The 17313-nt window shown below is 43.5% G+C and overlaps 1 protein-coding gene across 1 annotated transcript in view; it reads left to right on the top strand.

Annotated features, from left to right (window-relative positions):
* Positions 1-958: 958 nt before the first annotated feature.
* Positions 959-17313, top strand: part of EPHA4 (EPH receptor A4) — a 190013-nt gene continuing 173658 nt past the window's right edge. The window contains exons 1-3 of the mRNA XM_066620651.1: positions 959-1077; positions 3665-3732; positions 9658-10321. Of these exons, the coding sequence (XP_066476748.1) occupies positions 987-1077; positions 3665-3732; positions 9658-10321 (823 nt within the window). The 5' untranslated portion in view covers positions 959-986. The remainder of the gene's footprint in view (positions 1078-3664; positions 3733-9657; positions 10322-17313) is intronic.

The raw sequence follows: 17313 nt of genomic DNA, 5'->3' as shown, positions 1-17313 counted from the left end.
GCAGAGTCGACTTGTCGCCAGGCGGACGCTGAGCAAAATAGTGTGTGTGTGTGTGTGTGTGTGTGTGTGTGTTTTGTGGTATATGTGCCCTCGTACGACTGCTCACCATCGGGAAGGGCGAAGCGTCGAGCTGGCACACCGCACCACTTCCCCTACGCCTCGGGCTCTAGCACAAGGCAGCTCGGATCGAGAAATATCCCCCGACAGATCGCGATCGAAGCCAGAGCCACTTCTAGATAAATACACCGTGTGTGCCCCCAAGCATGCGCCCTCTCCAGGCACCCACTCAGATGGCCGCGACCCCCTCTGGAATCCTGAGAAGTCTCATCCAGGATGGGAAAAAGAGAAATCAAAGAAGTGGAGCTTGTGGCAGCATCACCACCACCATCACCTTTTAAACTGGGGGGGGGGGGCGCTAATTTCACTGCATCAGAGGCAGCCTTTGCTAAACCGCTTCCTTCCCGAGGAATCCGGCGCAGGACATCGTACTGGAAAAGCTGGGACGATTCGGAGTCGGACCTGAACCTCAGCAGAAGCACTGCGCACAGAACCCTCCACCACCGACCATACAGGGTCGGGGCAGTGCCCAGCCTTGGAGCCCCTATGGAAGGCCACAGTGGTGGGGCCAAGCCAGTGAGCCTGCAGTCCTAGCCACACTTTCCTGGGAGTAAGCCCTATTGGCTAGAATGGGACTTACTTCCGAGTAGACCTGCCTAGGCTCGGGCTCTCACTTGCCCCGTCCGGGGAAGCTTGAGACGCGGCGGCGGGGGAGGCGTGGAGTCGAGCATGGGGGGGTGTGACTAGGGGGGGAGGCCGGGACAGGCGGGCCAGGGGCTGCTCCGACAGGCGGACGGCCTTGACGGACGTGGGGACGTCACGGGCCCGCCCCGCCCCCTTGGCAATGTCTACAGCCTGCTGCACTCCCCATTGAAGCATTTATTCCACTGGGATAGAGGAGCGCGGAGCGGCGCTGGCACCGGCGAGCCATGGCTGGGATTGTAGGGGTCGCCGTCTTCTCGCTGCTGTGCGGGGTGTGCGAGGGGGTCACCGGCTCCAGGGTCTATCCGGCCAATGAAGGTGAGTGGGGGGCTCCTGGGGGGCTCCGCTGGGGTTTGGTGGTGCGCCCCCTGCAAGTCCCGGGCCAGGAGCAGAGGAGGCGCTCCCGGCGCCGGCCAGTGGCAGCTGCAGCGCTGGGCAACTCGTGCGGCCGGTGGTCCAAGTCCGCGCGCGCCCGCCCCGGAGACGGAGCCTTCGGAGCAAAGTTGGGCTGAGGAGCGTCTCCTCGGCCGGAGCATCCCTCCCCGCGCTGCAGGGGAGGCTGGAGCTGGGAGGCTGCGGCGGGGCTGTCCGGAGCGGAGGGGTCTGCACCAGCAGCCTGGACATCGCCTGCGCTCCGGAGGCAGCCCGTGCGCTGGACGTGCGCCCCGCGTGGGAGCTTGACCTGGATTTCCACCGCCGCCCGCGATGCACCCACCAGCCAGCCGTGGCAGCAGCAGCCGCGCAAGGACGCGCCGCGCGAGGGGAGGGCAGGGCAGGGGAGAGAAGCCCCTCTTCGTGGAGGGGGCCCGGAGGGAGGCCACCCACTGGGGATCGCATCGGATCTGCACCACGCGTGCTCAGCCAGCACCTGAAAGTTGCAAGCAGGCCACTGGAACCCTCTCCCTCCCGAGCGCCCCCGGCTGGCGGATGGACTTGGGGGGCTGTCTGCTGGTGGATGAGCTGCCTCTTGCAGAGGCGCTGGGACAGACAGACAGGCAGGCAGACTCCTGGACTTGGTGCTTGTAGTTGCATAATCGGGGACATGCGCGTGCATGCACAGGCTCACACTTGCACATGCACGTGAACAGACAAACATGCTTTAGTGAGCAGCTCCCTCCCTCCACTCAGGTGGCCGGCCTGACCACTGACCCAGCCTGACGGGAAGGTGTGCCTGCCTGAGCATCTCTCTCGCTCTCTTTTTCTGTGCGCCTGTGACTGAGAGTCTTTCGGTCACAGGGACTTTTTGGCTATTGCTATTCCTTGTTTCTTATCTGGCTCTCAGGGATCCCTCCTGTAACCTGCTCACATCTTAATTTTAGGGGCCTTTGAGCCATCTGGTACGTGAGACACATGTGAGCAATGTGTCGCTTGAACTTGGAACGCAGACGCAAAAGGGGGCTTTTGTGTAAATTGATGTGCCACCAACACAGCGCTGCCAATTAAAAAACAAAATTCTCCCCTTGCATCTCACTATCCTCCCCATCTTCTGCAAATATGCCTTTCTCTCTCTCTCTCTCTGCCCCACCCTGCCCCCTTTCGTGGCCTCGTTTCTGCATTTTACAATTATCCAAAGGCTTCTTGCATTGTCTTCTCTGGGGCAGAAATGGGGCACCAGTTTGAGAAGGCTTTGTCTCTTTTTGGAAACGAAACAAAGCACAGCACAGTTCTTGCATTCTTGCTCTTTGGAAGGGGGGGGAATATTGCATGAAAATGGCAAATTATCTTTCCTGGCTGGGGGGGAAAAAAAAAAAAAAACCAAGCAAAGCTCAAGATGCAAGCCTTCCTCTGGAAATGAAAAGAGTATCCCACTTGTTTGCTTTAGTTAAAAAACCCTTATTTATGATTTATTTAGAACCTGTGGTTTCATAGGTTCACCCTGGGGAAAAGACAGAGGAGCTGAGATTTCATTGAATCTGTCTTGGCATCTTTAAGTTAAATCTGCACCAGGGGAGCCATCTTTCACTCCTACCACAGCCCCAGATCTCACTCTGTCTTTTCACAGGAGTCTCAGGAGGTGCGGAGAATGCCGTGGTGAGCCATAGGACAAGCTGTTCACCTTGTGGCTTTTTTCTCCTCCTTTGTTTCCTATATAGTACCATCTCTCGTCTGTGACTTTTTTGTTCACCCAAGTGACATCCTTACAGCTAGAAATGTGAAACTGGGAGAATAAAAAGATACAACCAGTAAAAACAAAATAGACTTGTTTTCCTTGCAAAGTGTCATTAAACACCCAGAAGGTGGGAACAACATGTGAGCCTCTTTTGGAGGCACTGATATACCAATTTGAATTAGGCTGTGTGTCAAACTCTATACTCCACCTGCCTCTGAAATGCACTGACTTCTGTCCCTAAGTGGTGTAGATTTCATAAGCAGAAGTGACAATGAGTAGAACCAAAGCAAATGTTGACAAAGCAAATTAAATTACTTCGCAGAGTTACTCTGAGGGTCTAAGCATTGCTATAGGTATCATCACCTGAGCGTCCATTGACTCCCTCTGTTCTGTACAGAAAATAAAATCAGAAAACTGAATAAAATCACTGCAAAGACCTCACCAACAGTGATATTCCTAATTTGTCTATTTTTGATTTATTTTTTTTAAGTAGACCTGCTTCCATTTGGATACTAGTGGTAACCCACCAGAAAGTCGCCTTTGGATTGTCTATTTTACATTTGAAGAAGCTGGAAGGCCCCCAATGGGGGGGGGGGGAGAGAAACAAATCTTCTGATCGATAGTTAAAATAAGTCCACTCTTGTAATGATAGTGCACGACTTGGAAAAACAAAATATTGATCTTATTCAAGTCTTCCTTCTCTCATGGCAGGAGTCATGCAAATGCTTTCTGGAACTAATCCTCAGTTTCAGTAAGTGAAAATTAACATTTATGTATGTTTTTGCCTTTTTGCAGTTACCTTATTGGATTCCAGATCAGTTCAGGGTGAGCTTGGTTGGATAGCAAGCCCTTTGGAAGGAGGGGTAAGTTCTGGACCACTATGTGATCATGAAGGTATAAAGAAATGATTAGTATGTTTCTGGTGAAACTAATGGCTTGATTATTGTTGATTGTGGGGAGAAGGCCTATGATGCAAATTACACTTTGTTGGAGAAACCTTATACTCCCCATGGATAGCTCTGTCATGAAGGAGCTGTAAACTGAAAGAGTAGAGAGAGACAGAATCAGGAGTCTACTGGAAGATAGCATATTTAGATAATTATTGTTAGTATGTCTTTACCACATATTTATTTTGCCCTTTTTTTTACTGCAAAGTGCTTGGTTCTTTGCAAAAAAAAGTGAAGGGGAGTCTGTGTGCCTGGAGCTTCCAGGCTAAAACAGACACAAAGGAGACAACAGAGGAAAGGCAGGGGTAGGGGGGCAGGGACATACCGTGATGAATATGCAATCATTTCATATATACATAGGCGAAGTTGCAGTAGGGTAAAGAAACTAGAAGGCAATCTCAAAGCCTTCCTGAGAAGGGTTGCTTTTGAGGAGGAATTTGAAGGTGGTAAGAGAGGGAACATTACTCAGAGGTTCAGGGAGGGAGTTCCAGACATAAGGGGCAGAAAGAGGCTGAGCAACTGAAGAAACAGCAGGCCTGAGGGTGGTGAAAGAATGAAGTTTGCAGGCCGGGGTGGAGCAGGGTACAAGAGTAGGGTTGCAAGAAGGGTGACACTGTGGAGGACTTTGGCAATAAGGACTAGGAGCTTGTGTGAAATCTGGTTGCAGACAGGAAGCCAGTGCAGGGCTTGCCATGATTAAGGGGGCAGGAGAGGTGAAAGGCTTGGAGGCAAACAAAGGCAGCCACGGAGCCTTCTGAATTCAACTATTTGGAAAGGGAGTTAGTTTCTACAGTTGCTACGTGGCTGGCCATGCACTGAAATCCAGGCCTTGGCAGCTGATCCCATGCTGAGGTGAGATCAAGCGGATGCTGGAAGGGAGGAGAGCCTCTCATAAGCACAGCAGCCCCTCACTTAAGTACACAGAGGATATGCCACCCTGGCAGCTAATCAGAAATCCACACCTGGTTCTCCCCCAGAAATATTTCAGTGGGGTTGCTGTTAGAGTGGAACTGCTATCTAGTTTTTAGATGAGGAGAGATGGGGTTTGGTGTATGCCTGAGACATTCCTGAAGGTGTGACGCCTCAGTCATGTTAATTGATTTATCTCCCCTTGAGTGAAAACTCCCACACATTCTAACTTGGTAGTCTAGTTTCCAATGCTTCCTTTTGTCTTTTTTACCTCTGGCAAAATGTCTGAGTTGGGGGGGGGGGGGAGTTGTGCAGTACAGAAAGAATCAACAGAAGACCTCGATTTAATCCATTGCTGAATGGGGAATGTTTAACACATTTCTGGATTTGCGTGTTGGGAGAGACTGGGATCTCTACTTCCTTGGTTCTGTGCAGACCTTCACTCCTAATTTAGCCAAGGATTTGTAGACAGAAAGCATGCTGCTAGTCCACTATGTTGCTGAGGAACTGCTGAGCAGTCCATCATTCTTATGGAAGCACTCAGTATGTTCCCAGATCAGGAATGTTACTAATTAAAGCAAATAACCTTATTTTCAGTGCCAGCTGTATAGAGGGAATGCTAAGAACAATTTCAGGGCAAAGAAAAGTTAGCAATGCATGCGCTACTCCCAGCGACATTCACTCATGCTCAAATCCCTTTAAAATTAAATGGGAATCTCTTCTTGCAGTGCGTAAAAGCGAACAACTCATGCCTAAGTAAGAGCAAATACAGTAATTAAAACTCAAAGTCCTGAAAGATTCCTGGATGTATAATAAACACAACAGGACATTCTTCACTGTGCTAATGAAATGTACTATAGTTTAACATACCTGCATTCTTGTAATTAAGGGGGGAAAAAAGGAGAAGCAATAGTGGAGAGTGGAAGGAATCTGGAGCTGTTTAGTGATGCATTATGCATAAACCCTGAATAGCCCTATCATGGGAAAGTGGAGTATTGTCCCTATTGTTGCTCTGCCTGAACTTGACTCCAGTCAAGTTATGTTCTGCCTGTGCGCAGTGCACTGTCCTTGAAATGGTTTTTTTTTTTTTTCCTCTGAGAAAGAGAGAATGATTGGCAGGCCTCTGGTGGTGCAGACAGCACACATTCATTGATGATTGCAGGCAATTGCCCTCCTCTTTTGACAGTGGGGGGAAAAGGTACAGCTTTATCTCAGTGAAAGTCAGGCATCCCAGTTAATCCTATACCCTGGAAAGGTCAATGAATGAGTCTTTCTTTTGGTGTAACCAGGGGAATCCGTTCAGCAGATTCAAATATCTTTATTTTGGACAAGTCAGTCAAAGGAAGCAATAATAGCAGTAATAACTTGCTTAAAGGGCGGTCTGTGTGTGTGTGTGTGTGTGTGTGTCTCTGTGTGTTTGTGTGTATGTAAATAATTAGCCTATTGGCTTACATCTTTAAAATCTGCTTAGATTTCAGGAGAAATACACAGTATTTGGAAATTCTCAGAGCATATGTTCAAATGCTTTATTTTCTTGCATTGCCCTGAACAAGGCAAGGGGGCACAATCTGTCTGCAAGACACTTGCAGAGTGTTTTTAGTATAACTTGATATATTGAGCACCTGGTTTTTTTTTTTGCAAGCATGAGAGAGAGAGAGAGAGAGAGAGAGAGAGAACATGCTCCTCTCTCTCTTCAAGAGTGGCCAGAAATGTAGCTTTCAAAAGATCAGTTTGCCTTCCTTTTCTGCTGTGTGTAGCTTACTGTGTGTTGCAAGGCCTCTGTTTTATAGATCCAGAACAGGTCATTCCTGAAGTGTGAAGTATTTTATGTGTGAATATGAGATGCTGAAGATAAAAATAGGCCACTTTGCCCAGTGAATAGAGCTATTACTAAATCTGTAGTAGCCCTAGAGGAATGAATGTGTTATGTTATAAATGTAATTAATGATTTACTTTTAAAATTCACAGTTGAAAGGAAATCTTGTGTCTGGAATGCTTTACTGTGGATTATTAAACCATGGGAAGAGTTGGGTTAGAAAGCTGAATAAAAAAAGAAGATTAAAAAAATGTCTTTGACCACACATTTTAGAGTTGCAAACAATTTTACAATGGGTTGGAAATTTGGGACTTTTATTACGTTCAGCTGTTTGGCTCCACTAATGAAGTAAGTGTCTAATTAATTAAAAAGCTCCATCGGACTAAAATGAAATGGGAGAGGGGAGGGTACAGAAGCCATAACCAAAACGCAGTAAGGAATTTTGTAGCAGAGACCCTCTGAATGTGTTCTTTTCATAAGACCTCAATAGGCTTTGGAGCCAACCCTATCACTTGAGTCTTCTATTGTGTAAACATGCGGAAGGGAATCCCATTGACAATTCTCATTTCCCTCTCCTCTCCACTCTCCACCCCTGTACCAGGCTATATAGGATGATAAAGAGAACGAAAAGTGATGGATCATAAAGAGTAGACCAGTAACACAATACTAGTTTCAGGGCAGTTGTAAATTAAGGAACTCTCTCCAGTGCTCTCATCATGTTAGCACTCTACATTGATAGATGGCTTTCCAGTGTTCCCTGTAATCGGTGACACAGGATGACACTTAAAGTATTGATTTATTTCCTTCCTCTGCCCTTTTTGGAATTCATAAGTATCTCTAGCCAGTAACTCATATTATCCTCTTGACTCTGGGAACTCTTGGTGCAAGCTGCCCTAGATCTATAAACAGATCCAGCTATCATAGAATCTTTTTAATTTTAATCTAAGGAGCATTTGCCAAGGAGATTAATGGGAGGCTGAGCCCTCTATTGTATTGCCTGTTTTCACAAGCACATTTAGTACTTCATTGATAGGAAATCCTTAATGTTCTAAACAGTTTCATGTGCTTTGTTGGATGTTTTGGAATCTCAGAGCTCAGCTATTATTTTGCATAGATGGAAAAAGAGAGAGAGAGAGTGCTCCCCCCTCCTTTTGAACCTTAATTCAGCAGAACCGTGGGTCTCTTTCCCAAAAGAAGAGGCAGAAAAGGACACAGCAGTGGCTCTTTTTTCCCTATCAAGCCCTTATTGATGACTGCCACTCGTTCCTTTCTTTTGTGAGGTGTTCATCACCCATTGATGCATATGAAATCAAATTCATCTGTAATCAAGGGCTCATTTTTGGACAAGTTCTGAGGATTTGGTGGATGGGGGTGGGAGCAGGAACAATTCAGAATTTAAAGAGAAGAATATTTAACCTGATGGAAGCAGTATAGATTTCTGAGGCACAGTTTGCCGCACCATGATGGACTTCTTAAGACTGTAAATTGTTCTGTCCTTGGGTGGCTGAAGTTGAAATGATTTGAAACTAAACCAATAGGTACAGCTAGAAGAATCTAAATATGCTTAAGTTTCACTGAGATCTCTCCAGGTCAGGATGATGTGGTCTGTCTCTCAGAGAGAGGGAGAGAGAGGGGGAGAGAATTTCTCTTTTAGTTTTGAATAACTAAACAATTGCTGCAGATTCAAATGGCCTTTCATTATACCACATCATTTTCCATATATTTAACAGATGAGACTTGTGCTCAGCTGATGAAATATTTTTCTCTACCAGGCCTTTGATTGATTTTGGCTGATGGAAGATTTCTGCCTCTTCAAATAACTGCTGTTGCACTGCTCTCCATTCTTTATGTATTTATTTATTTGGATCTTCTTGTTTCATCATAGTTCTATTGTGTTTTAGTTTGATGCTGTCAGCTGCCTAGGGTTTTCCCATAGGGTTATGAAAGGCAGGGTGTGTGTGTGTGTGTGTGTGTGTGTGTGTGTGTGTGTGTGTGTGTGTGTGTGTAATATAAAAGGAGGTGAGAAAGACTGGAGCTGACCATGAGGAATACGTAGTATCAGGAAGTGCAGAGGAACAGAACCTGTGTAGTGTGGCAGCTGAAAGTGTGAGATAGGAAATCTTGGTTCAGATGTGATCTCATCTATCAACTTGCTCCATGGCCTCAGGCAGCCCCTCTCATCTTCTGTAATATGGGGATAATGATACAGACCTACATTGCAGGGTTATTGTCATGGTTCTTGAGATATCATTTATTTATGTTTCACACTTTTATACCGCCCTTCCTCCAAAGAGCTCAGGGCGGTGACCACTGCTGCTCCCCTTCTTTTGTCCTCACAACAACCCTGTGAGGTAGGTGAGGCTGAGAGAAAGTGACTGGTCCAGGGTCACCCAGGAAGCTTCGTGGCTGAGGGGGGGATTGAACCTGGATCTTCCAAGTCGAATTCCACCTCCCAAACACCACCCTATGCTTTCAGCACCCCATACGTGCTGCATAATAGCTGTATTTATTTATTGCAGTAATGATGGATGGTATTCTCATGTAATGAAAAAAGCATTGAATTTCTTCCCTTTTCTGACACTGATGGAACATGCAAACCTGGACAAGTTGCTTACATAGCAATCCTATGCATTCTTATCTGGTAATAAGCACTATTAACTAACTTACTCCTGGGTGGGCATGCATAGGATTGGGCTCTTAGACTTTTTTTCTGCATATTGGTTAAACATCTATAGATGTGGAAAAAAAAACCTGTTCAGGTTACATACGGTTTTGATTTTATAAATGCCCACTAGTGGAATTCAACTTATTAAGATCATCTTATAAGGTGATGATGATTACAACAGAGTGGATTGTTTTCATCTCTACTATATTCTTTGAGTCATCAGAAAAATATCACTCACCTAAGCTATTAACGTAGGCTGTTTTTAAATGCTTGTTCATGTCTTTGTTTGGTTCAGGTACTTGAACCAGCCTATGTCACTTACTTTAATGGCTTTTAGATAAGAAGGGATAAATGAGATCAATCAGAGAAGAGAAATTAAGCGTTCTGGTGCAGGTTTGATTGTCCGTGCCATTCTGTCCCATTTCACATTTATCCCTTTGCTTCTTCACAGTGGGAGGAGGTGAGCATTATGGACGAGAAAAATACACCAATCCGTACTTATCAAGTCTGCAATGTGATGGAGCCAAGCCAGAACAATTGGTTACGAACTGATTGGATTCCCCGCGAAGGGGCTCAGAGGGTTTATATTGAAATCAAGTTCACACTAAGGGACTGCAATAGCCTGCCAGGTGTCATGGGGACTTGCAAAGAGACTTTTAACCTCTACTACTATGAGTCAAGCAATGATAAGGAGCGCTTTATTCGGGAGAGCCAGTTTGCCAAGATTGACACTATTGCTGCTGATGAGAGCTTCACTCAGGTGGATATTGGTGACCGGATCATGAAACTCAATACAGAGATACGTGATGTGGGGCCATTGAGCAAAAAAGGATTTTACCTGGCTTTCCAGGATGTGGGAGCCTGCATTGCTTTGGTGTCTGTCCGTGTTTTCTACAAGAAATGTCCACTGACAGTCCGCAACCTGGCTCAGTTTCCAGACACCATCACTGGGGCTGATACGTCTTCTCTTGTGGAAGTTCGTGGTTCGTGTGTCAACAACTCAGAAGAGAAGGATGTGCCAAAAATGTACTGTGGGGCAGATGGCGAATGGCTGGTACCCATTGGCAACTGCCTGTGCAATGCCGGGTATGAAGAGCGCAACGGAGAGTGCCAAGGTAGGGCCAGTTGCATTGTGCAGTTCATTAGGGGTTGTGTACATAATTGAATCGGAGATGAGTTTAAGTGGAACCAAGCCAGTAATTAGCAGTCCCTGTGGGACACAGGGGTCTAATGAGGAAGTCCAGCAGTTCCAGGTGGCAGGGCTAAGCAGTGTGTACCACTGACAGAGCAAATGGCACCACTGTAATCAGCAGAAGGCAAAACACATTTGTGATCAGAGGGTAGATTAGAACTGGCTTGCATCTAGCCACTTTCATTTAAGTGGCTCTGTAAGCCATCTCTTGGAGGCACCACCTTTTAAAGTGATAGGATCTCTTTCTCCTCCTTTAAAACAAGGTGTGTCTGACAGCTGTACAATTTTATCCAGAATAACGACAAACCACCAACAGTCGCAACAGCAGCATCGGCCTTCATCATGGAAGACAGAACTTTCTTTTTTATTCTCTCAGGCTCTAAAGACATGCAACACTTTTTGTGTCTCATTTGAGAACTTTGCACTAAATAATCCTTGAATAAGTGACATGTCTGCTTTTGTGAAATATTTTTATTTCTCAGAAAGTCTCCATTGTTTCCTTTACAAAGGGCGTGCTAGGAAACTTTAATCAATGCAAGAAGTCATCTGTTTGCCCCCTTCCCTATCCTCTACAGAATTAGGGATTAAGATTTGTATAAAAGGCAGCTTATCTTCAACAAATGAAAAGAAAAAGAAAAGAGAGACTTAAATCTCCCTTGTGATTTTTAGTTATACATTATTGTGATTTTATAAACTATTAGTAATTATGGACCTGATTACCCTTTTAGTCACATGCTCAGGATAGCTCTCTAATGACTTTTTTTGACAAATTAATGGCTCACTGTATATATTGCTAACCTGGCATGCCTGAATTGGGCCTGAAAACATTGTTTGATCAATTTTAATTGCAGTTGTTCAGGGTAATCATTTAATTTTTTTTTAAAACAGTTGGTGAAAGGTAGAAATATTAGGCTGCTTTTCAGCAAAGCCCGCGTAGAGTAAACAACAGCTTCCTTTCCACCCCAAATGCATATTCTGGCGAAATGGTTTGATATGATCATTTATGGGCAATGTGTATGGGCAACGTGAAGTTCATTATTATGCATTGAAATGAAGAGTTGGCAGGAAGGCAGCTCTGAGCACAAGTGTCTTCTTTTGCTATCACATTTTCATCACATGTGAGCATGGCAGCGGGCGAAGCAGGGGGGTGGGCGGGTGAGCACATCTTATCAGCTACACAATTATGAAGGGTTGGAGTAGAATTGAAAAATGAATAGCATAATGACAGAGCACCATTTCTATAGTAAATTATTCTGTCTTCTTGGAGTGGGCAGAAGCTGGAAAACCTTTGCATGTCAAAATCACAAAAATCACTATTGCTGTCCAGTTGTCATGTTGAGGAGATGTCTTTAAAAGGACTGTTGGTATCTTGGGTGGTTTTTTCCCCCCATAAGTTTGTTTTTGAAACAATCCTAAGCAGCTGTTTCTCTCTCTCTCTCTTTTTTAAGGTTATAGTGAAAGCTGCTGGGGGAAAAAAAAATAAAAAAGTGCTGATTGTATAGAGATTGTTTTGCATCCTGCTTAAGGCAGTGTTAAGGCAGTATTGGCTTACTGTGATTGATATGGAATTAATACACTCCTTAGTCAATGAGCCACACATTATGATCTAATTGCATGACAAGCAGAGTGTGGTGTGGAAGCAGTCACTTGTGATGTTTTGGGACAGGAACTCGTAATGTTCTTGAATCAATATCTTCAGAGAAAGTACCTGGAATCTCTCTGTTAGGCTTTATTGGACTTATGAGAACTGATTATTCACAACTCAGTGACAAATCCTGATTAGATCGTATATAAAGTAAAGAAAGAAATCCTTTGTTTTCTCTGACTCCCATTAAAAAACCAGCCTATTAAAGTGCCTTGAAGAAAATGCAACCAGTTAAATTGTTAAAGCCATTTCATCAGTTGTTGCTCATCGTTTCCTTGTAAAACATTATGCCTTCCTTCCATTTCAATGACAAATCTTTTCACCATCCCCCCTGCTTTTTATGTAGTCTTCTGAAAATCTAGTGATTACTAGAAATTGTTTCTTAATCATGAAGTCTACTAGGACTCTATTAGTCTGCAGTTGAGGTACATGACCTGGAATTCTGATATTACTGAAGATCTTGCCTTGGTGCTGGCTTGTCCTTAGGAGTCCCCTGATAGTTCCCTGATAGTTTGTGTGAAAATAAACCTTATCTAGGAGGATCCTTCTGTAGAAATGGAAGGAAAAGAAGAAAGCCATCTCTCAAAAGCATATAAAAGGATACCAACCTAGGATTGCGGGTTGTGAACAGGTTCCACCCCAATTGTTTTTCAATGTGCTGACTCTGGGAGGACGAATGCAAGAGAAGGTCAGAGGTCATTCACTTCCTAATCCATCTTCCTCCTCTGATCCTCAGGTCAGAGTTAAGATTGATTAAGATCTTAAAAGCTGGACAAAGACTCAGTGGGCCAAAATGGGCAGGTCGGATGGCAGGGCAGAGGGTGCCCCTGTTGTTCAGAGATCTAATGGTGCTCATCTGCTGGAGTTCTAAGAACTTTGGGGACACAGTGACATTTCCTCTTGCCTTTTTTTCCTCCAGCAGAATATGCTAATTGAGGCAAAAAAGTGAGAGGCAAGTCCAGTCTACCAGGTGATGCTCAAGTGTGTTGCCCCCTCTTGGAGCAGCTGCAAGTTCATTCAGCCTCCTGATCTTGAATGACAGTTTCTGAACCGGAAGTGCTCCCTGGTACTTTTGGCTTGTGGTGAAATAACTGAATGTTAAGTTAAAAAAAAAATAAAAATGTGTGTTTGGTGTTAGCAGAAGCTTGAACTTGCTGAGTAGTTTGAGCTGAGAAAATTATTTCAGTTGAAACTTTGCAGTAGCAAAAGGGCAGGGCAACTGAAAGAAACAAAATCCATCAACATCAATAATCAAATTAAAAAAAAAATCAGGAATATAAAAACTCTAGGAATTGTCCCATGTTACACACTTGTATGACTCAAATGGGTGTTCCTATTTTCAAGACATTGCTTCTGTGGAAAGTTGTGTCAGTAGATTCAGAAAGGAGAAAGAAATGTACACTTCATTTTCGAAACCTGTTTGATAATAGCCTTGAGTTTTAGAAAGCACAAAATGCATGGCGAATACTGTATTTTTAATGAAACATGAAATTACTTTATCTTGGAGACATCTCTCATGACTAAGGGTAATTATTACTTTAAGGCAAAATGTAGCCATTGGTTGATGCTCCTTTGTTCAAACGTATCTTTAGGATTGAAATTGTTTTGTTACACTTTAGCCAAATGTGGTTTTGATTTCTGTTAATATAATTCCCTTATCAAAGTATCCCAGTGTAATAGATGGAAAAAAGCAAAGAAAATGCTAAATCAAGCAAGTAATAGAATTTTAGCCCTCTGTAATTGTTGTGATCCTGTGAAACTGGGAAGTCAAATTTCATGTGTGCTATTTAATATAAGTGCACCATAAAATCCAGATATTTAGATTACACTTTTAAAAAAATGGCCCCAAGAGTTCAGCATTTTGTGGTAATGTATGCTTTCTTGGTTATGAATTCTGACCAATTGGAAGAAAATCTAAGAAGATTTAAAATATAACTTAGAAAACCCTTCATCTTTGCGATGTGTGGCAATTTTTCTTCTTCATTTGATAACAAGATGTGTTTACAGCATTTATGTGAATGACATAAATACCCTTATCTTTCTGGCTCTAAAAATACTTTTATTGTACGTACTTGGAGAGCAAAGTTGATTCATTGTTCAGTAGCCCCTCTGCTCCTTTTCCCTACTGACCATAGTTTACAGTGATGCCGTTCTAGTGGCATAAAGCCAGGGTTTCTAGGTTGTCATCTCAATGGATATTTCTGATTAATGTGTCTGTGGAATAGTTTTGTGGGAAACCCTACATAGCAAAATATTTTGCATTATTGGATTTAGAATCTGAATAGTGTTGACCACATGACTAGCCTAAATGAAAAAGTTTTTCTGGATTTAAGCTACTGGTGTGAAAGTCTAAAAGCCAATGTAAAGTAAAACAGTTATCATGCCCAACTAAGGGCCCAATCCTATCCAATTTTCCAGCACCGGTGCAGCTGCAATGCAGCCCCAAGGTAAGGGAACAAATATTCCCATACTTTAAGGAGGCCTCTTTGACTGCTGCCCCACCACAAGTTGCAGTGCATGCCCCATTGGCACAGCACTGGAAAACTAGATAGGATTGGGCCCTAAGATATCACACAGTGTGAAGCAAACTAAGGAGGCCTTTAGAAATTTTCTTCAGGTTAGATGGGTAAGCAAGACAATAATAGTGAGGGGAGAAAAATCTGGGTATGATGGGAAAAGCACACAAGTCTGTAAAAACCTTAAGATAAGAGTACAAGAGGTTCTGTGAATTTTTGTGGTGTGAACATGTGTCTACATGCACACGTGGGTGTAAATGTACTTATAGGAAGAATATAAAATATATCTTATACAATACATGAAAACGATTTGGAAATAAAATATTTTATCTTTACAAAGGAAAATAATTTGGAAAGTAATGTGGTGGTGCAGCAAAAGATGTCACATGTTGGGGGATTTTATCTCTTATCTTATGTTTTATTTCATCCAGTTGAACCGAGATGTTACTTTTTTCTCCTTTCAAAGTGTTTGTTGTTTCAAACTCTGGACTAGCCTTACTAAAGCATTCTGAACAATGTGCGAACCTTTCACAGTGACAATGTAAAAAAAAAATATCTGAAACCAACCTTCTAACTTGTGTGATTGAACATAAAAACAGAACTTGGCCATCACTAGGTTATTCATCTGTGTCTAACAGCATGGTCTACTGCTCTTAGATCTTGATCATGGCTGAGATAAGACCTGATAAAGGAATACTTTATCCGTTCCTTATATGTTTAGAACTTTTACTTTGTTTTGTCCTCCCTGGCCCTACTTTTGACTTGTAGGCTCAAAATCCATTCTCTGTTCCATTTGATTGTGCTTCCCTCTTTTGATATACTTAGAGGGAGCAGGTGAGGTCACATAGTTTCATGAGCTGGAAATAATTAACACTTCCATGACTAAATGGTCACTTTATGAATATTCAGGCTCGGTTTCATCCTCCCTGGGAAGCAAACATGTTGGTTCCGTTCTCATTACTCCCATTGGTGCCCAGAGAAGTTTCCCCTGTGAATGAGGATTGTCAGCTGTCTGGCTACTTTGCCTGATGCATGCAGCAGATTCCTCATTTGCATCTCTTGTATATGTCCTCATGCAAAGCAGCCCACCCATTTCCCACTTTCACAAAGGAGATAAGAGCCTCCTTTGGAAAGTCTGGAGGAGAAGCTCCTTCTATTGATGCAGATCCCAAAGTCTTGAATTTCATGCAAATTACTTCTGCTTCAATTTAAGTTCTTTGTTTAAGAGATAGGGAGGGCAATATTTGCACTACATTGTCTTTTTTCTTTCAGAGGCGGGCCCAGTTTCTTCTCTGTATGCATTTGGTTTGATTGTCACCACCACCAAACCAAACAAAATCCCACTCTTCCCCCCCTTCCATGCACTCTCTTTAAGTAGCTTGATGGGAACGTTTTATGGGATGCAATGCATAGTTGTTATGTCACATATGCACTTTTTGCATGAACTTTTATCAGTGTTTCAATGTTTTGCAAATAAAGTGACACAGGGTGCAATGTAGTGTGGGGACATTGCACCCTTAGCAAGAAAACAAACCCATTCCTGACCAAGTGTCTGGGTTAGTTTTCTTTTGCTCTAAGGAGTAAGGTTTGCTTGGGACAAATAGGATGAAAAGGTTTATCGATTTAAATGACAACACATGCAGCATTGCATAGGTGCCATTTTTATGGCAATTTTTTTTAATTGGCTGTTTTCATTTTGTGTCTTATAAATCAACAGTATGAAATGAGGACCAGAATTCATGCTAGATCTATTTTCTCTAAACAAACAGAAAAGGGCAGATTTTTTTTGCCCCCTGCGAATATGCACACAAAGCTTTTTGAAGTGCAATTAGCATTTAACTCAAAGTTAATTTCACAGAGCAGTAAACTGCAGAGTGTCGGGGCCATGTGGCATAATTAAGCAGAGGTTTAAAACAACAAAGAAACGTGCAGAAGCTCTGGTTCAGTTCTGTGCGGCGTTGAAGGAATTTTGCTTCCAAGTATAATTGGCGGGGTTATTAGGATTAAATAATACCAGGAGGCACCTCTCTCTTGGCCTGTGTTTTGGTCTATCCTGTCAAGAATCGTAGTTTTCAGTCAGAAGAAATCATGGGTCCATAGCTGGAAAGAGTTCACTGGAACTATTGTTCTTCCTTCTCCAGTTACAGAATGTTCCTACATATCCCAGCCCTGGCTCTTTCCCTATCTGCCCAATTTGCTTACCTCGCCACATCATTTTTTTTCTTCTCTACTTCTCTGAGCAGCACCTCTGTTTATCCATCATGTGTCATCTCATCCAGTCCAGGATGCAAAACGTTCCTTTGATGGTTATCTCATATCACCTCATTTTAATGCCTTGAAAGACCACAAACCACACCAGTCATGTTTATTTGTTTGTTTCTAAGCAAGTGCTGAATGTGGGGAAGGCAAGCAAGATTGTACCTGCTGAGTGTTCTCCAGTGTTCTCATGCACATGGAGGGGCCACGGGTAACCCCTTCCCCATGCACACAGAACAGGTGGGCGCTGAGCAGCATTGCCAGTTGGGGTGCATGTTGATGTGATCATAAGTAGGCGGACTACAGTATGTGGGAATGTCTGAACTGTGATTGTTTTATTTTAGAGTTATGACCAAACCACACGGATTACATGAATGTGTGTGAGGAATGTGCGTTTTCCCTAAAAATGAAGTTTAATCAGGTGCAGAGGGTTGCAACCTTTTGTCATGGTGGTGATTCCTCCTTTTCTTCTTCCCTCATCTGCTAAGTTTATTCCTG

This window comes from Tiliqua scincoides, chromosome 3 (genome assembly GCF_035046505.1).
Source record: "Tiliqua scincoides isolate rTilSci1 chromosome 3, rTilSci1.hap2, whole genome shotgun sequence".
In the NCBI taxonomy this organism is placed as follows: domain Eukaryota; kingdom Metazoa; phylum Chordata; class Lepidosauria; order Squamata; family Scincidae; genus Tiliqua; species Tiliqua scincoides.
This window is presented reverse-complemented; position numbering and strand designations above follow the sequence as displayed.